Raw genomic sequence first — 15,452 nt, 5'->3', positions numbered from 1 at the left:
TTTAGCAGGTGAGACTCCTTGCCTCCCACTGCACTGAAATTAGCCCTGAGAAACTGCAGAGGCATGGGCACGTCGTGCCACATCGATTTCCCCTCTCTCCAACCCTCCATTACGGTGTTAAGGCGAACATCAGCCCAACGTCACTGGTGACGTTCCTACGGTGCTGATTGGCTGCTGCTCCGGCTATCTCCAATCAAAAATCCCCATTTGGGACAGAGGAAAAAAGACGACAACAAAGATAAAAGGTTTTAGGGTGGTGGGCGCGCCCCCCCTGGGATGGTGGTGCGCCCCCCCTGGGGGGCGCACCCCACAGATTGAAGAAATCTGGCTTACGGTGTTTCAATTTCATGTCTCCTGACCTCATTTCCTTAACTTGAATCACATGCTCCAAGTGCCTTGCGCGATGTTTCATGCCTCCTTTGTGGGTACACGCCAAGTCCCAACAAGGAGCTGGGGATGCTGAGATGGGTGGTGCTCCAACAGCGTAGCAGTCCTTGTTATCTCTGACACCTAAGCGAGCTCAGCACTTTACATCAGGTTGACTACTATGCCCGACTTGGAACTCTGCTGAATTAGTCAGAGTTTTTGGGTCACTCTGTGGAATTCCACAGAGTGGAACTCCATTAACTCCGCCCGGGCCTAGCTAAGATTAGTTCAAGCATTCCATCCATCACTGTGTTGTATCCTGAATTGTTAAAGGTCCCTGCTTTGTGAACATACCTGTTCCTCCACTGTTGTTTATAAGGCTGCCGAGGATGTATTCAGCTTTCAATAGTTTGCCTGGGAATAGAAAGAAAAAACAAACAGATAACATGAAATGCAGGATGGCAATCCCTGTTTTAGTCTTAAACATGCAAAAAACCTTCCAAGACATAATGTAGCATAGTTGCAAATAATATGAAAGCATGCCAACATTATTATGCCTTCTCTTACGTCATGAATACTTTTCACTCACAGCTCCATGAGATAAAGATTAGCAAGTTGTTGACTGTAACCTAACAGCAATATCACTGGTATACGTTGTTGCGGAAGTGCAGTTATGCGGTGGTGGTTCTGCAATATTACGTTCAGGTTTTGCTCTATTTTGAAGTCTTTCCTTGTTAAGGTGAGCGATGCTGGAGCTGAAGAAATCTCATCAGATCCCCTGCTTAACATAGCATGAACCATTCTATGAAAATATAAATAAAGGGATCATCTTTCCTATTGTCCAATTTGCGCAGATCTGAACAAAAATGTACAAGTGCGTGATTTACAATGGAGTCTGTAACTGGGAAGGCTAGACGAACTGTGCACAACTTCATCATCTGCCGGCAACTGAATATTCACATTTTTCACATTTATTGGTTACAGGCGTAAGGACAGTGTTCTCTGGGAGCCAGGAAGTGCCTGTCCTGCAGGGTAAAGACTGTTTATGTTTTTTACCTCTTAAAAACAGTGTTGTTTCCAGAAGAGGTCCCTAGTCTTGTGGGGGAGCCAGGGGTGAGAAGGTAAATGGGAAGGATACAATGAGGTCAATATTAATTTCAGCCCTGCCAAGTGCCACGCATCAGGCGTTAGACTAACGCATTTCAGTGTGGTGGTCTGCATCACCGCACTGAAATGTGAAGTCACGCATAATAGGTCTCCCGAGCCCTAGGTAAATCATGCACCAATTCTGAAAAACTAAAGTTGGTCTCCCAATCGCGCCTGGAGTGGCAGCGTGCCACGCCCTGCTTCTGGCAGGCTTGGGGGTGAGTCTTCAGCTATAAACTGCTACAGTCTAACAGAATTCACCAACACAAGCGGAAGCGTGATTAATGACTATACGTTATGAAGCTGCTGCGCGAGTGGTGAGCAGGTGGCTCGTGGCTGTAGTCGGAATAAACTAGAGACAAGCAGCAGGCAGTGGCAATGGCAGCGCTGCTCACACCTATTACCAAGTTGCGCCCCGGTAATGTAATCAAAGACACGATGGACCCATCTGGCGGCTAAGCTGACCCCTGCACGGACCGTGGCTGTCGCTGGACTTGTTCCTCAGCACACCAGCCCCTCCTGTGTAGCTGCTGCTGAGCCACACAATCATGCCCGGGCCTGTGTTTGTTGCGGCGGACGTCATTGCGGCGAGGTGCAGCCTGTATAAAGAGCTGCGTTGCTAAGTAAGTAAGTAGTGCCTTGTGAGGTATCTCTCTTCAAAATCATGTGCTTTTAAATTATATTAATAGCGCTAGCACGTGAAGTGGTGCCTGTCCGACTACCTGTGTTTTACAAGGATTCAGCAGCTTGGATAACGACAGTGATTGAGTGCGTTCTACCTTCATGGCAAAACTAGGCTGGTGTAAGTGAGCGATGATTAGTTTCTGCAAAAGTGACCGTTCGCCCAGCATCGTGTGAATCCGTCTCCTCATCTCACCCCAATCATTCCCCCCCCCCCCTTTCAACCTCTCCCCCCGCCAGACAGGAACCATCTGAACGGCTGTATTGAGTCCAGTAACAGTGCCAAAAATAAGCATTTGTAATGCAATAGGTCTCGCAATTGCGATATTTTGAGCTATTGGAATTGTAAATAACAATGCCTTTTATATATACATTTTTTAATATGCAATAATAAAAGGCATTGCCATTTACAATACCAATAGGTCAAAGTTTCTAAAATGTGAGACCAATTGCATTGCAAATACTTGTTATAGACAGGAAACTGTCAAATTCATACAACTCTAGGCATTAAAATCGCGCGTTCAGAAAGAGGTACGTTCTGGTAATGTATGAACAAATACATGCGCTGTTAATATGTAGTAAATATATGCTAGGGTGTGAGCACATTCACTTATGTTCCTTCCCATTTAAACATAAAAATCGAAAAAATATGCAGTGTCTTTTTATTTTGCTCCCTCCCGCATCCCCAGATTTCGGAAAAGCTGCAGAGTACACAGAAGGCTTTCCACCTCAGTGGGACAACAGTTATATACAGAAACCGAGCAAGACAGAAAAATAGAGGGGAGAAAAGGAAAAAGGGGCAGAGAAAATTAGAGAGAGTGAGGGACAAACAAAGAGAGAGAGAGCATGTTTGTTAAAGAGAGTTTGTCTCAGAGCGAGAACAGGAGTGTGTGTCAGTGAGAAAAAGCAAGAAAGTGAAAAACCGAGTGCCTGTAACAAGGAGAGAAAGAAAAGACAGAGTATGTGTCAGAGAGAAAAAGACAGAAAGTGAGATTGAGGATGTGTGTGTGTGTTAGAAATGAAATGAATGAAATGAAAAGACCATTTGTGAAGCGCGATAGCTACCCTCAGGCATCCTAGCGCTACAGACAACGCGTGCAGGTGAAAAATTGGGGACTATTCAGATTTATTCAAAAGCAGGGTTTTTAAATGTTTGCGGAAGGGTAGTAAGTTGGGCTCTGATCGCAGATGGAGGGGAAGGGAGTTCCAAAGTTTGACGAGTTATAGGAGAATGAACGGCCCCCACATCTGGCTCTCTTAATCCTGGGCACTGTGGCGAGGAGAGAAGATGCTGATCTGAGCTGTCTTTTCGAGTGGTAGGGGGTGATCAGTGATTGAGAGATGGCAGCGCCCGTTTTCCAAAAGGCTCGGTGGGCGATGCACAGGGCCTTAAATTTGATTCTTTCCCTGACTGGGAGCCAATGGAGGCTCTTTAGTCGGGGTTTGACTGGGAGTCGACGGGGGATCTGGAGGAGTGCTCGGGCTGCGCAGTTTTGGATGATCTGGAGCTTGCGCAAGGTGGATTGAGGGGCCCCTAAGAAGAGGGCATTCCCAAAATCCAAACGAGACAGAATGAGACCCTGGACCATGATTTGTCTCGCTTGGAGAGGCAGTAAGGGCAGAACTTTCCGTAGAAGCCTGAGTAGACCGAAGCAAGTGGCTGAAAGTTTAGCTGCTTGACAATTAAAATTAAGGGACTTACCCAACCAAATGCCCAGGCTCTTGATTGTGTCTTTTGGCGTGGGAGCAGGGCCAAGACAGGTAGGCCACAATGAGTCGATGGTGTGCTTGGGGGAGTTACCCAAGAGCATCAGCTCAGTTTTGTCTCAGTTCAACTTGAGACAAGACAATGTCATCCATTTGGTCACTTCTTCTAAGCAGTCCCTCAGGCTGTTATGCGTGGTGTATGGTTGATTGAGATCCACCACTAGCTGAGTGTCGTTGGCATAGGTGATGATTTTTATCCCAAAGGGGCGGACAATCTCAGCTAGGGGGCTCATATATATATTGAATAGCGTAGGGCTCAGAGAAGAGCCCTGCGGCACACCACAGCCAAGAGGCTTGGTGGGGGGAGGTGATTTCGCCCTCTAAAACCTGGATGGAGCGGTCTGAAAGGAAGGATTCAAACCAGGCAATCGCTTTTCCTGAGACTTCTAAGCTGGTAAGTCGATGTAGTAGAATGCTGTGGCTTACAGAGTCGAAGGCGGCACTTAGGTCAAGGAGGATGATTGCTGCAGAGCCTCCTTGATCCAGGATCTTCCTGGCCTTCTCCGTCACTGCGACAAGGGCAGTTTCAGTCCCATGCATGGGATGGATTCCCGTCTGGGAGGTAGGGACGAGCAGATGGTTGGTCTCTAAGAACTCCGCCAATACTGAATTGGCATGTTTCTCAAGGATCTTGCTCAGCCAAGGTAACAGGGAGAGTGTTAGAGAGAAAGATAGTTGGGAGAGAACGTAACAAAGATACACTGAGTCCCTGTGTTTGTGTATAAGAGAGAACAAGTTCAAGAACTGTGAGAGATTCTCAGACTAGCGATGCTGGTGCAAGAAATAAATGATGCTACCAAAAAGTGAAAGGATATCTTTGACAGGAGCATCATTACCAAGTTCACGAGCCAAAACCCACATCTGAGCATCCACACAGTAAGGACAATTTTGAAGGGACATGTGGATGCTAAGCAACAACACTTCAAAGCGGGGTTTGGGGGATCACATACATGTAGATTAACATCCTATTTACCACCCTTTTTAGTGGGAGGTGCATCATTACCCGCTTAAGGCACCGCCCCTTGTGAGTCATAGCCACCCCCTTACACATTGGTAGTTCAAGGTAAGTGTACCACGCCAGACAAACTAAATATAGACATTATTCACCTGAAGAAAGCAAGGAATACCTAGCGTAATCATGCCAACAAAAGCATCTATTTGCAAACTTGTGCAAAAAAATAAAACCCTCACGATATGTACGAATGAGATTATGGAACAAAGTGCACAACGTTATTTCAACAAGCATTGTCCATGGGCACCAGAACCTGTATTTTAGAAGATGAATTCCAGCCTGAAATGTCCGCTTTAACTTCCAGTCTGGGTACTGAGAGGCGAGAGAGAGAGCCACTGAGAGGCGAGAGAGAGAGCCACTGCTCGTGCCTGCACTGACTGGTACCGTGCGCGAGTAAAATATCCAGTCCAGGAGGGTGAGCCGGAAAGGAGACAGGGAGAGGACCAAAAAGCCGCACTGCAACTCAAAAGCGCGCGTTTAACATAAAGTGTGACGCGCACCAATTAAAACCAGAGGAGGTGCTTCCACCCCACTTCCAAAAGCAACCCGACGACAATAGATCTCGCAGAGCGTGCATGCGCTGCGACGCTAGACGAGACCTAACAACAGGCAGGCAGCAAGAAACTTCCCATAAAAACCCTGTATTCCGTAAAAGTGACTTTTTGTTGTAAAAAAAAAATGTGTCAGGGCTCTCGACAGGAGGATTCAGCCGCTTGCACTACACATTGCCCCTGCCACGCTGCCAATGATAGTAGCAATGCAACTACTGACCATCACACTCCTACAAGTGTGACATGTCTGGGGCTGAATTATTTGTGTGTCTAAGAGTTTTCATGCGCCAATAAAAATTTCAAGATCACTCTTGCGAATAATGGAGTGCTGGTGCAAGATTAGCGTTTTGTTTAGGGACACTTTTCACGAAATAACATGAACCACGCATATTCTCAAAACTGTATTTAATGAGGATTAGCTGCGAGTTACTGCTTTTACTAGGTTAGTGCCCATCCATTTCTGGTGCTATAAAGCAGTTTTAAGATCTTGTTAGATTTTTTCGTTGCGCAAATGGTTGTGATTTCTGATATTTATATGTTTTCCTTGTCTTCATGTCTTCATTTTGCTCGCAAGAAAATGTCACTCGTAGTCATTGAATGTCACTCATAAATACAGTGAAATTATGAAGATGTCACACATAAGCAATCTGAAACCTTGGCAGCTATGCAATTTTCATCTGTCATTGTGATTATTCCAGTGTTGTTTTTAGTTTTTGCTAAAGAAAACGCAGCCTTTCCACTCACGACCCATGCAGTTGCCTGTGACCCTTTTATGCTACGCAATGTTTGCTTAGTAAACCTACATGGGGACTACAGAGAGAGACTTTGAATGATGCACCTTTATGGGGTACGTTGGGTGAGGAACTGAAGCGACATTTTGAACTGGAAGGGGGAACGGCATGACTTCAAGTTTTGAGTTGGATGCCTTGAAAGGAGTCATCAGGGGTAAGGCATGCAGTGGTGGCTGGCATCTATGAGTGTGGGGGAGGGGGGTAATGGGGTTAAAGATGTTTAAAGTGCGCATGTGTGGCCAGCCAAAAAGAGATGCCCATTTTAAACTGTGTCATACCAGCCCACCATCCTCCCTGCTGAGTGACGTGCTTCTGTCACTCAGCAGCGGCCCCGCCCCCGTCTTGACACTCGGTTCAGGATGGGGGATTGTTGGAAGTGGGGGTCCTTATCCCTCACCGCCGCCACCAAATGCTGGAGGCTGGAGTCCCTGTCCCACACCGCTGTTGACAGGTGCGAGATCCGGACCCCTCGTTTTAATGTTAGGCTAAGTAAGGACACTGTTTGAGATAGCCCTGCTCACCCCCTTAGTACCTTGGCACGAGCAGCCAGGCTTATCTCCAAGGCACGAGTGTACAGTATGTGCAACCACACTCACAGCAACCCAATGATATCACCACAAATAGACTCCACACAACTTTTTAAAAAACAAATATAATCTCTATATAATAAGAAGATATACGCTATGACCACACAATACAAAATCAACATATAATAATGGGTAGTATTGCTTCCGGTGGATTGGTAGGATCTAATCCCAACCACTACTTCTAACCAACAGTTAAGCTTACTTCTAACCGTTTCTGAAAGGTTAGGCAGGTAGTATTGCTAGAATCACACACGTTGCAAAAGAAACGAAATACTGCAATGCGTAACGATATACACTTGTGCTGTGCAATAGAGAAACAATGCCATACATAGCACCACAGTCATGTACTTTGCAAAAGAAGGAATAATGCAATGCGTATCACTACCAGCATGTCCTGGGCAAGAAAGAAACAAAGCAATGCGTCACGCTACCATCATGTACTGTGCGATGAAGAAATAATGCAATGCGCCACGTTACAATCATGTACTCTGCAAGGGAAAAATAATGCAGTGCGTAGCGCACCAAGCATGTAGTTCGTCAGGCACAAATAAGGTCAGGCGCCATCCGGCAGTTCAATAGTTCGTTAGCAGCAATAATGCAAAGTGTAATATGACAGTCTAGGTGCTCCTTTAAAAGTTTCCCCCAACATGGATCAATAATGACACAAAAGTACCGCTTCTCACTCCGGCCCCAGTATTGCCCCTCCTTGGGCCAGTACGGGCCTCGATCTGCGCCGAAGCAACAGGCCTGCACAGCTGACAGTAGCGGGAGGCTGAGAGAGTGTCCCTCCGAGCCCGCACCCCATCCCAGGTGGTGATCCACGTTACCTGGGGGGCGCGTCTCCATTCTCCTCCTTCAGCGACTTTTGCCTTGATCCAGAATTCCATCAATTGGCACCGCGAGCTCTGGCCGGCGGCTCCACTCCTCCGGGGCTGCCGGTACGGGCCGCTACTGTTTCACTCTGAGGACCCAATGACCTGGCCCTCCTTCCGGCGGTCTCAGTGGATACCGAGACCCGCACTCAGCACGGTGGAGACTTATTTCGATTTTGGTACACACACTACCCAGGCACTCCTCACCTCTGGTTGCACTGCGACACGCACTCTGTGCGTCCGAGACTCGCTTCTTCTCTCGCGCACACGATGACCAGGCGCTCTTCACCAATGCCTCGGCTTGCACCACGACACGCACCCTGCGCGTCTGAGTCTCACCTCTTCTTCCAGTGCACACAACGACCAGGCGCTCTTCACCAATGCCTCGACTTGCACCATGACACGCACCCTGCGCTTCCAAGACTCAGGTTACACCTGTGTGCCCATGAACACAGGGCACAACTTCTGAGGGTCTCAAGCTGCAAAAGCACGCGCACACTGCGTTGCTTGGGACTTCTCCGGAAACCTTTATGTTCCTATGTTTCCAAACAGGGAGCCAGCTCACCTCGGGCCCTTGGGGTTCAGGACACAGCACAAAGCACAGTCCTGTTCAAGAAGGGGGGGAACCCACCCACTGTAATGTCCCTTCAGTCTCTTCCTTAGTAAAAGCTACAAACTGCATGCCAGCCCCAGATCACCAAGCAAGGGTCAGTCCTATCCAGCAGTCTCTTCAGCAACTTTTTCCTTGGCAGAGGTCCTTCTTGACCATGAAAGAGGTCAAAGCCTTTGCAGACGCGACCTGTCCATCTCACCATTCAAAACTACACCAAATTCTAGGGGTTTCAGTTCTCTTAGTTATACCCCTTCATGTCTTTGAAGTTTGTTGTGCTCAGGGGTCCCTGACCCCTGCCTAAATCAGTTCTGGGTGTCTCCCTCCCAGTGTTACCCTTTTCCCTTTGATATTGGGGGTCTGGATCCTTAAGCACTCAGCAGGAGATGGGTCAATTGGTTTATAGCACCAGCCCAGGCCTTTTCACCTCCCGGACTTCTCCTCCCCCTACTCTCCAGATGCCAGGCAGCCTGGCGTCATATCAACCCCTCCCTGGGTCAAGACTTCTCCCAGCTCCTCGCACCTCTCAGAGCAAGACAGTCAATCTACATTCAGCAGAGACACACAGAAATGCTTCAAGAACAAACTTCAGCCACTTTCTAAAAGAGTGGTTTCTGAACACAGTGACAAAACCACTTTCATATAAAGATGTGTTATGACACTGTGAGTTCATACATACTAAACTTCACCTCTCCATTTTAAACTTATAGGAAACTAGGCTAACAAAAACAATACCCAGCCTCCCCAATTCTGTTCTATGGGCAGAATGGCCTTTCACCAGTGAAAAACTAAATGGAATGCTTTTCACTGTCACTCCTCAGTTTATGTCCTGCCTTTTACCTACACTGCACCCTGCCCAGGGGTTACCCAGGACCTACCACAGGGGTTCCCACTGTGTACGCAAAAGGGTAAGTAAGGCCTGACAAGGGGTTACACTTGTCAGGACAACATGCTAACTTAGCACTCTGCGTGCAGGCCCTACACTGAAGGTCTGAGTTCCCTTCTCTGCGTGCCTTTGCATTACTAGCCCCTGCCCACACAGTGCACATCACTAGGGACTTTTACTAGTAAGGCAAACATACCAATCAGGGCCAACCAATTACCATTGTACTTTACATAGGGAACCCTTGTACTTTGACACTGAGCAGCAGTGGCAAAGTACCCAAAGCATCTAAAAACAAAGGCGATAGAGGCATAAAGTCATAAAGTCAGGGGTAATCACGCCCAGATATGCTAGGTCTAACACGCGTCCCCTCCATCTGAAAAGTGGGAGGAACTACCCACCCTCATGGGAGTTCTCATCACTAAGGCAGAAAAATCTGGACAGACCATCAGCATTGGCGTGTTCTGTTCCCAGACGGTGTTCCACCGTGAAGGCCATCCCCTGTAGGGAGATGGACCACCTCAACAGTTTTGGGTTCTCACCCCTCATCTGCATCAACCATCTGAGGGGCCTGTGGTCTGTCTGAACTAGGAAGTGAGTCCCAAACAATTAGGGCCTCAACTTCTTCAGCGCCCAGACCACAGCAAAAGCTTCCCTTTCAATTGCACTCCACTTCTGTTCCCTGGGAAGTAGCCGTCTGCTAATGAATGCTACGGGTTGGTCCAAGCCCTCATTGTTCAGTTGTCAGAGTACTGCTCCCACCCCATGCTCTGAAGCATCTGTCTGCACTATAAGTTCTCTGGAGAAATCAGGCACCTGCAACACGGGTGCGTGCACATGGCAGTCTTCAGGGCATCAAAGGCGGTCTGGCAGGCACCTTCAGCTGTTTCTTGGATGTCAGTTCCGTCAAGGGGGCAACGAGGGTGCCATACCCCTTTACAAACCGTGTGTAATACTCAGTGAGTCCTAGAAAGGCCCTCACTCCAGTCTGGGTCTTGGGGGGTTCTCAAGCCAGGATGGTATCTATTTTTGCTGGTAGGGGCGCCACCTGGCCACTCCCCACCAGGTGTCCCAAGTACACCACGGAACCCTGCCCTATCTGCCACTTACTTGCCTTGATAGTTAGGCCCGCCCTCTGCAAGGCCTTCATGACTTCACAGAGATGTTGCAAATGTTCCTCCCACTGAACACTGCAATGTCGTCCAGGTAAGCGGCGCTGAATTCCTCCAGCCCACTCAGCACCTGGTTAACCTAGAAGGTGGCAGGGCATTCTTCAACCCAAAGGGCATAACCCTGAATTGGTAGTGCCCCTCTGGCGTCGAGAACGCTGACCTTTCCTTGGCCCCCTCAGTCAAGGCAATCTGCCAGTACCCCGATGTCAAATCAAATGTACTGAGGTACCGGGCAGCGCCCAGCCGATCCACGAGCTCATCAGCTCTGGGGATTGGGTGTGCGTCAGTCTTAGTGACCGCATTGAGCTCACGGTAATCCACACAGAACCGAAGTTCGGGAGTGTCACCCGGCGCAGCAGCTTTTGGCACAAGGACTACTGGACTGGCCCATGGGCTGCTGGATGGCTCAATCACCCCTAGCGCCAGCATCTTGGAAACCTCCTCCTTGATGCTGGCCCTGACCTTATCAGCTACCCTGTAAAAATGTTGTTTTACAGGCAAGCTGTCTCCAGTGTCCACATCATGGATGCACCATTTGGTGACTCCTGGGGTTAGGGAGAACAGGGAGGCAAACTGACCCAATACCTGGCGACAGTCCCTCCGCTGTTCCGGTCTCAGGGTAGGTGAGAGGTACACCCCATCCACTGACCCATCCTTCTCCTTGGCTGACAGGAGGTCAGGAAGGGGTTCACTTTCCTCTTCCGCCCCGTCATCGGTAGCCAAGAGCATTGTCACCTCAGACCTCTCAAAGTGTGGTTTGAGGTGGTTCACATGGAGAACCCTCAAAGGATTCTTAGGAGACCGTAAATCCACCAGGTAGGTCACTTCGCTCCTGCACTTCACCACCTCATAAGGCCCAGTCCACTTGTCCTGAAGTGCACAAGGCTCCACTGGTGCCATCACCCACACATTCTGCCCAGGTTGAAACTCGACCAGAGTGGTATTCTGGCCGTATCATTGTTTCATATCCTCCTGGCTGGCTTAAAGGTTTGCCTGAGCGAGCTGCCTGAAACACCTAGTTTGGTTCCTGAAGGCCAGCATGTAACTGTATACATCCTGGGGGGGGGGGGGGTTACTAGAAGCCTTCACCCTGCCTTCCTTCACAAAAGTCAGGAGTCCTCTGACCAGGTGCCCATACAGGAGCTAAAAGGGACTGAACTCCAATGACTTCTGTGGCACCTCCCTATAGGCAAACAGCAGGCATGGCAAGAGGACGTCCCTCTAACGCCTCATGTGTTCCTCCAGACCCATAATCATGCCCTTCAAGGTCCGGTTAAACGTCTCAACAAAACCATTACCCTGGGGGTGGTAATGGGTGGTGAACTTATAAGTTAGACCGCACTCCTTCCACAGAAATTTAATATACCGCGATATGAAATTAGTACCCCTGTCAGACACCACCTCTCTGAGGGACCCCACACCGGAGAAAATCCCCATCAGTGCACGGCCCACCACGGGGGCCGTCACCGTCCGGAGAAGGATGGCTTTCGGCTACCGGGTGGCATGGTCCACGAAGACCAGGATGAACCTGTTGCCCATGGCTGTCTTGGGATCCAGAGGCCCCACAATGTCAATGCTCACCCTCTTAAAGTGTGTGCTGACCACAGGCAAAGGTTGGAGGGGAGTCTTTTGCTTCCTTCCACTCTTACCACTCGTCTGACAAGTCTGACAGGTCCTGCAATGAGTATCAGAACTCTTGCGCATCTGGGGCCAGTAAAAGTGGGTGACAAGCCGCTCAAAGGTCTTGTCCTGCCCAAATGTCCCACCAAAGGTACATCATGAGCCAACCTCAATAGGAAGGCTCTGAAGCGCTGGGGTACCACCAGCGCCTGGGCTGACCCCGACTCAGCCACCTTTGGCTCACTATACAGGAGATGGTTTTCCCAGTAAATCAAGTATGATCCCGACTGATCACCTGCTGCCTGGTTTGCTGCCTGCTGCCGCAAACCCACAAGAGAAGGGCACTTCTTCTGCTCCTCACAGAATTCCTCCCTGGAGGGCCCCCCTTCCTGCTGCCATTCGGTCAGCCCGGGTAGGTTCCCCAGTTCAGCCACTTGTTCCCCCGTAGCCTCCAGGGCATCCCCCTCAAATGGTGCCTCCTCCTGGACCGTGGGAACTGTGAGGAACGGTTTGCCGTGCCCCCTGCCTCTTCTCTTACTGGCAGGAACCTGGGCCACCGTTTCAGGCTCCAAGTTCTCATGAATACCTTTACTGGCTAGCATAGACCGAGTGGTCACACAAGCCCACTTAGGTAGACCCAACATCTCCAAATGCGCCTGGCGCTCCACCTCCTTCCAGGGGGAACTCTCTAGGTCATTCCCTAGCAGACAGTCTACAGGCATGGACGGACTTACAACCTTCAAGCAACCTGAGACCCCTCCCCATTCTAAGGGAACCAGCACCACCTTGCAGAGGCGCACTTAATTGTCTGCTGACATTACAGGGTGAAGAACATCGGGAATTACTTGCTCTTCAGACACCCACTGACACCGGACAGATGTCAAACTGGCACCGGTGTCGCTCAGAGCCTCCATCCTCCGTCCATTGATGGTCACCCACTTCCTGTATTTCTTAGTGTTCTCAGGCAGAGAGATTTCCTGGATCGTTTTTTGATCTCCTAAGGAGACCAGGGTCATAACTGCTTGCTCCTCCCCATTCCAAGGACTCAAGTCCTCCCCCAACACTACACTGACTAAACCAGGTGTTGGAGCACCACTGGGTGCAGATGACTTTTTGGGGCATTTAGAGGAAATATGACCCACTTCCTTACAGAAGTAACACGTAGAAGGGCCTCGGGGCTCCCTCTTACCCTTGAAGACCCAGGCCCTCTTGGCCTTGGGAGACTGGGACCCTTTCTTGGGGGAACTACCTTGGGGCCCTTTAGGGGACTCCTTGTGGTTACCCTTGTCCTCCCCCACCCTCGGCAGGGGACCCTGCACACCCTTAGCAGTGGTACTCCCAATCCCCTGGGTCCAACGGTCTGCCTCCTCAGCAAGCTTACTGGGATCAGTCAGCTTACTATCCAATAGATGCTGGTGCAGCTCTGGAACACACAGACTACTCAAGTGCTCCCAACTGATTAAATCGCATAAGCCCTTAAAATCATTGACCTTGCTGCCCAGCATCCAACCATCCAGTGCCCGGGTGTACTCATTCACACATTCTACCCAAGTACGGGATTCTAGATTCTTGGAGGTCCTGAACTTCTGACGGTATTGTTCAGGAGTGAGCCCATACCGGAGGCTTAAAGCCTCCCTCATGTTGGTGTAGGTCAGGGTTCCCGCCCTCTCTAAGGGTGATAGAGCGTCCCTCCCCGAAGCCTCAAAGTGTTTCCATAGGCCCGTCACCCAATGCTTTTCAGGCACCACATTCATCCTCAGTGCTATCTCATATGTTGTGAACCACGCATAAATGTCATCACCCCACAGGTAATCTCGCACTAAATCCTTGGGAATTTACATCTTCCCTCCTGGCACTGGTGGTGCGCTGCCACCATTTGAACTGGGCTCGGCTTGTCTACCCTTAATGTCCAGTTCCCTCCTGCTTAACTCATGTGCGAAGAGAATCTGTTTCTCTTCCAACGCGAGAGCGTTCCTGCTCTTCTCTGCTTGAGTTTTAAGTTTTAACACCTCCAACTCATGCAGTCTGACACTTTGGTTTTCCTCCAACTCCTCAGGTGAAAAACTCCTCCCTGAATGGCTACTACCAGCCCCTGCGGCTGGTCTCTCCACTGGCAAATCCTGTGGACCAAATCCATTTCATGGGTCATCCTCATCCACCTCACCATCACCCTTCTCCTGAGCCTCGTTGGCTTTCCACCTGGCCCTCAAGGCCATTTGCTGCTCCTCCTTCTTGGCGCTACCCTTCATGGGACATACCAAAGCTCTGCAGAATTTCCTCAACTGATCAACCTTGTAGGCACACAGTGCCTCAATGTTAAACTCTAAATCTGCAGCCTCAGCCTCCCCCTGAGACATGATGTGTGGATTAAAGGTTACTCAACAATAGAACCAACAATTCCAAAATCACAATATGTGGTTGCGTCGTGGTCTGCGATCAATTTATGATGTACAGCGAATTACTGAGAGTGATTTTGCACATACGTGTTTAATTTACATTAGGATCAATCCCACCTCTCTGCCGCCAAATGTTGGAAGTGGCGGTCCTTATCCCTCATCGCCACCACCAAATGCTGGAGGCGGGAGTCCCTGTCCCACACCGTTGTTGCCAAGTGCGAGATCCTAACCCCTCGTTTCAACGTTAGGCTAAGCAAGGACACAGTTTGAGATAGCCCTGCTCACCCCCTTAGTAGCTTGGCACAAGCAGCCAGGCTTATCTCCAAGGCACGAGTGTACAGTATGTGCAACCACACTCACAGCAACCCAATGATGTCACCACAAATAGACTCCACACGAGTTTCTATAAAACAAGTATAATCTTTATATAAGAAGATATACGATATGACCACACAATACAAAACCAACATATAATAATGGGTAGTATTCCTTCCGGTGGATTGGTAGGTTCTAATCCCAACCGCCACTTCTAACCAACAGTTAAGCTTACTTCTAACCGTTTACAAAAGGTTAGGCAGGTCGTATTGCTAGAATCACACACGTTGCAAAAGAAACGAAATACTGCAATGGGTAAAGATATACTCTTGTGATGTGCAATAAAGAAACAATGCCATAGGTAGCGCCACAGTCATGTACTTTGCAATAGAAGGAATAATGCAATGCGTATCACTACCAGCATGCCCTGTGCAAGGAAGAAACAAAGCAATGCGTCACGCTACCATCATGTACTGTGCGATGAAGAAATAATGTAATGCACCATGTTATAATCATATACTGCGCGATGAAGAAATTATGCAATGCGCCACGTTACAATCATGTACTCTACAAGGGAAAAAAAACGCAGTGCGTAGCGCATCAAGCATGTAGTTCGTCAGGCACAAATAAGGTCAGGCGTCATACGGCAGTCCAATAGTTTGTTAGCAGCAATAATGCAAAGT

At 49.1% G+C, this 15,452-nt stretch overlaps 1 protein-coding gene across 1 annotated transcript in view; it reads right to left on the bottom strand.

The window, feature by feature from the left end:
* ALPK1 (alpha kinase 1) overlaps positions 1 to 15,452 on the bottom strand; it is a 348,019-nt gene that overhangs the window by 93,205 nt on the left and 239,362 nt on the right. The window contains exon 7 of the mRNA XM_085641431.1: positions 721 to 780. Within this exon, the coding sequence (XP_085497557.1) occupies positions 721 to 780 (60 nt within the window). The remainder of the gene's footprint in view (positions 1 to 720; positions 781 to 15,452) is intronic.

The sequence above is a fragment of the Triturus cristatus genome, chromosome 2_2, assembly GCF_964204655.1.
Source record: "Triturus cristatus chromosome 2_2, aTriCri1.1, whole genome shotgun sequence".
NCBI classification, from domain to species: domain Eukaryota; kingdom Metazoa; phylum Chordata; class Amphibia; order Caudata; family Salamandridae; genus Triturus; species Triturus cristatus.
Note: the sequence above shows the minus strand (reverse complement) of the source record. Positions and strands in the feature narration are given on the sequence as shown.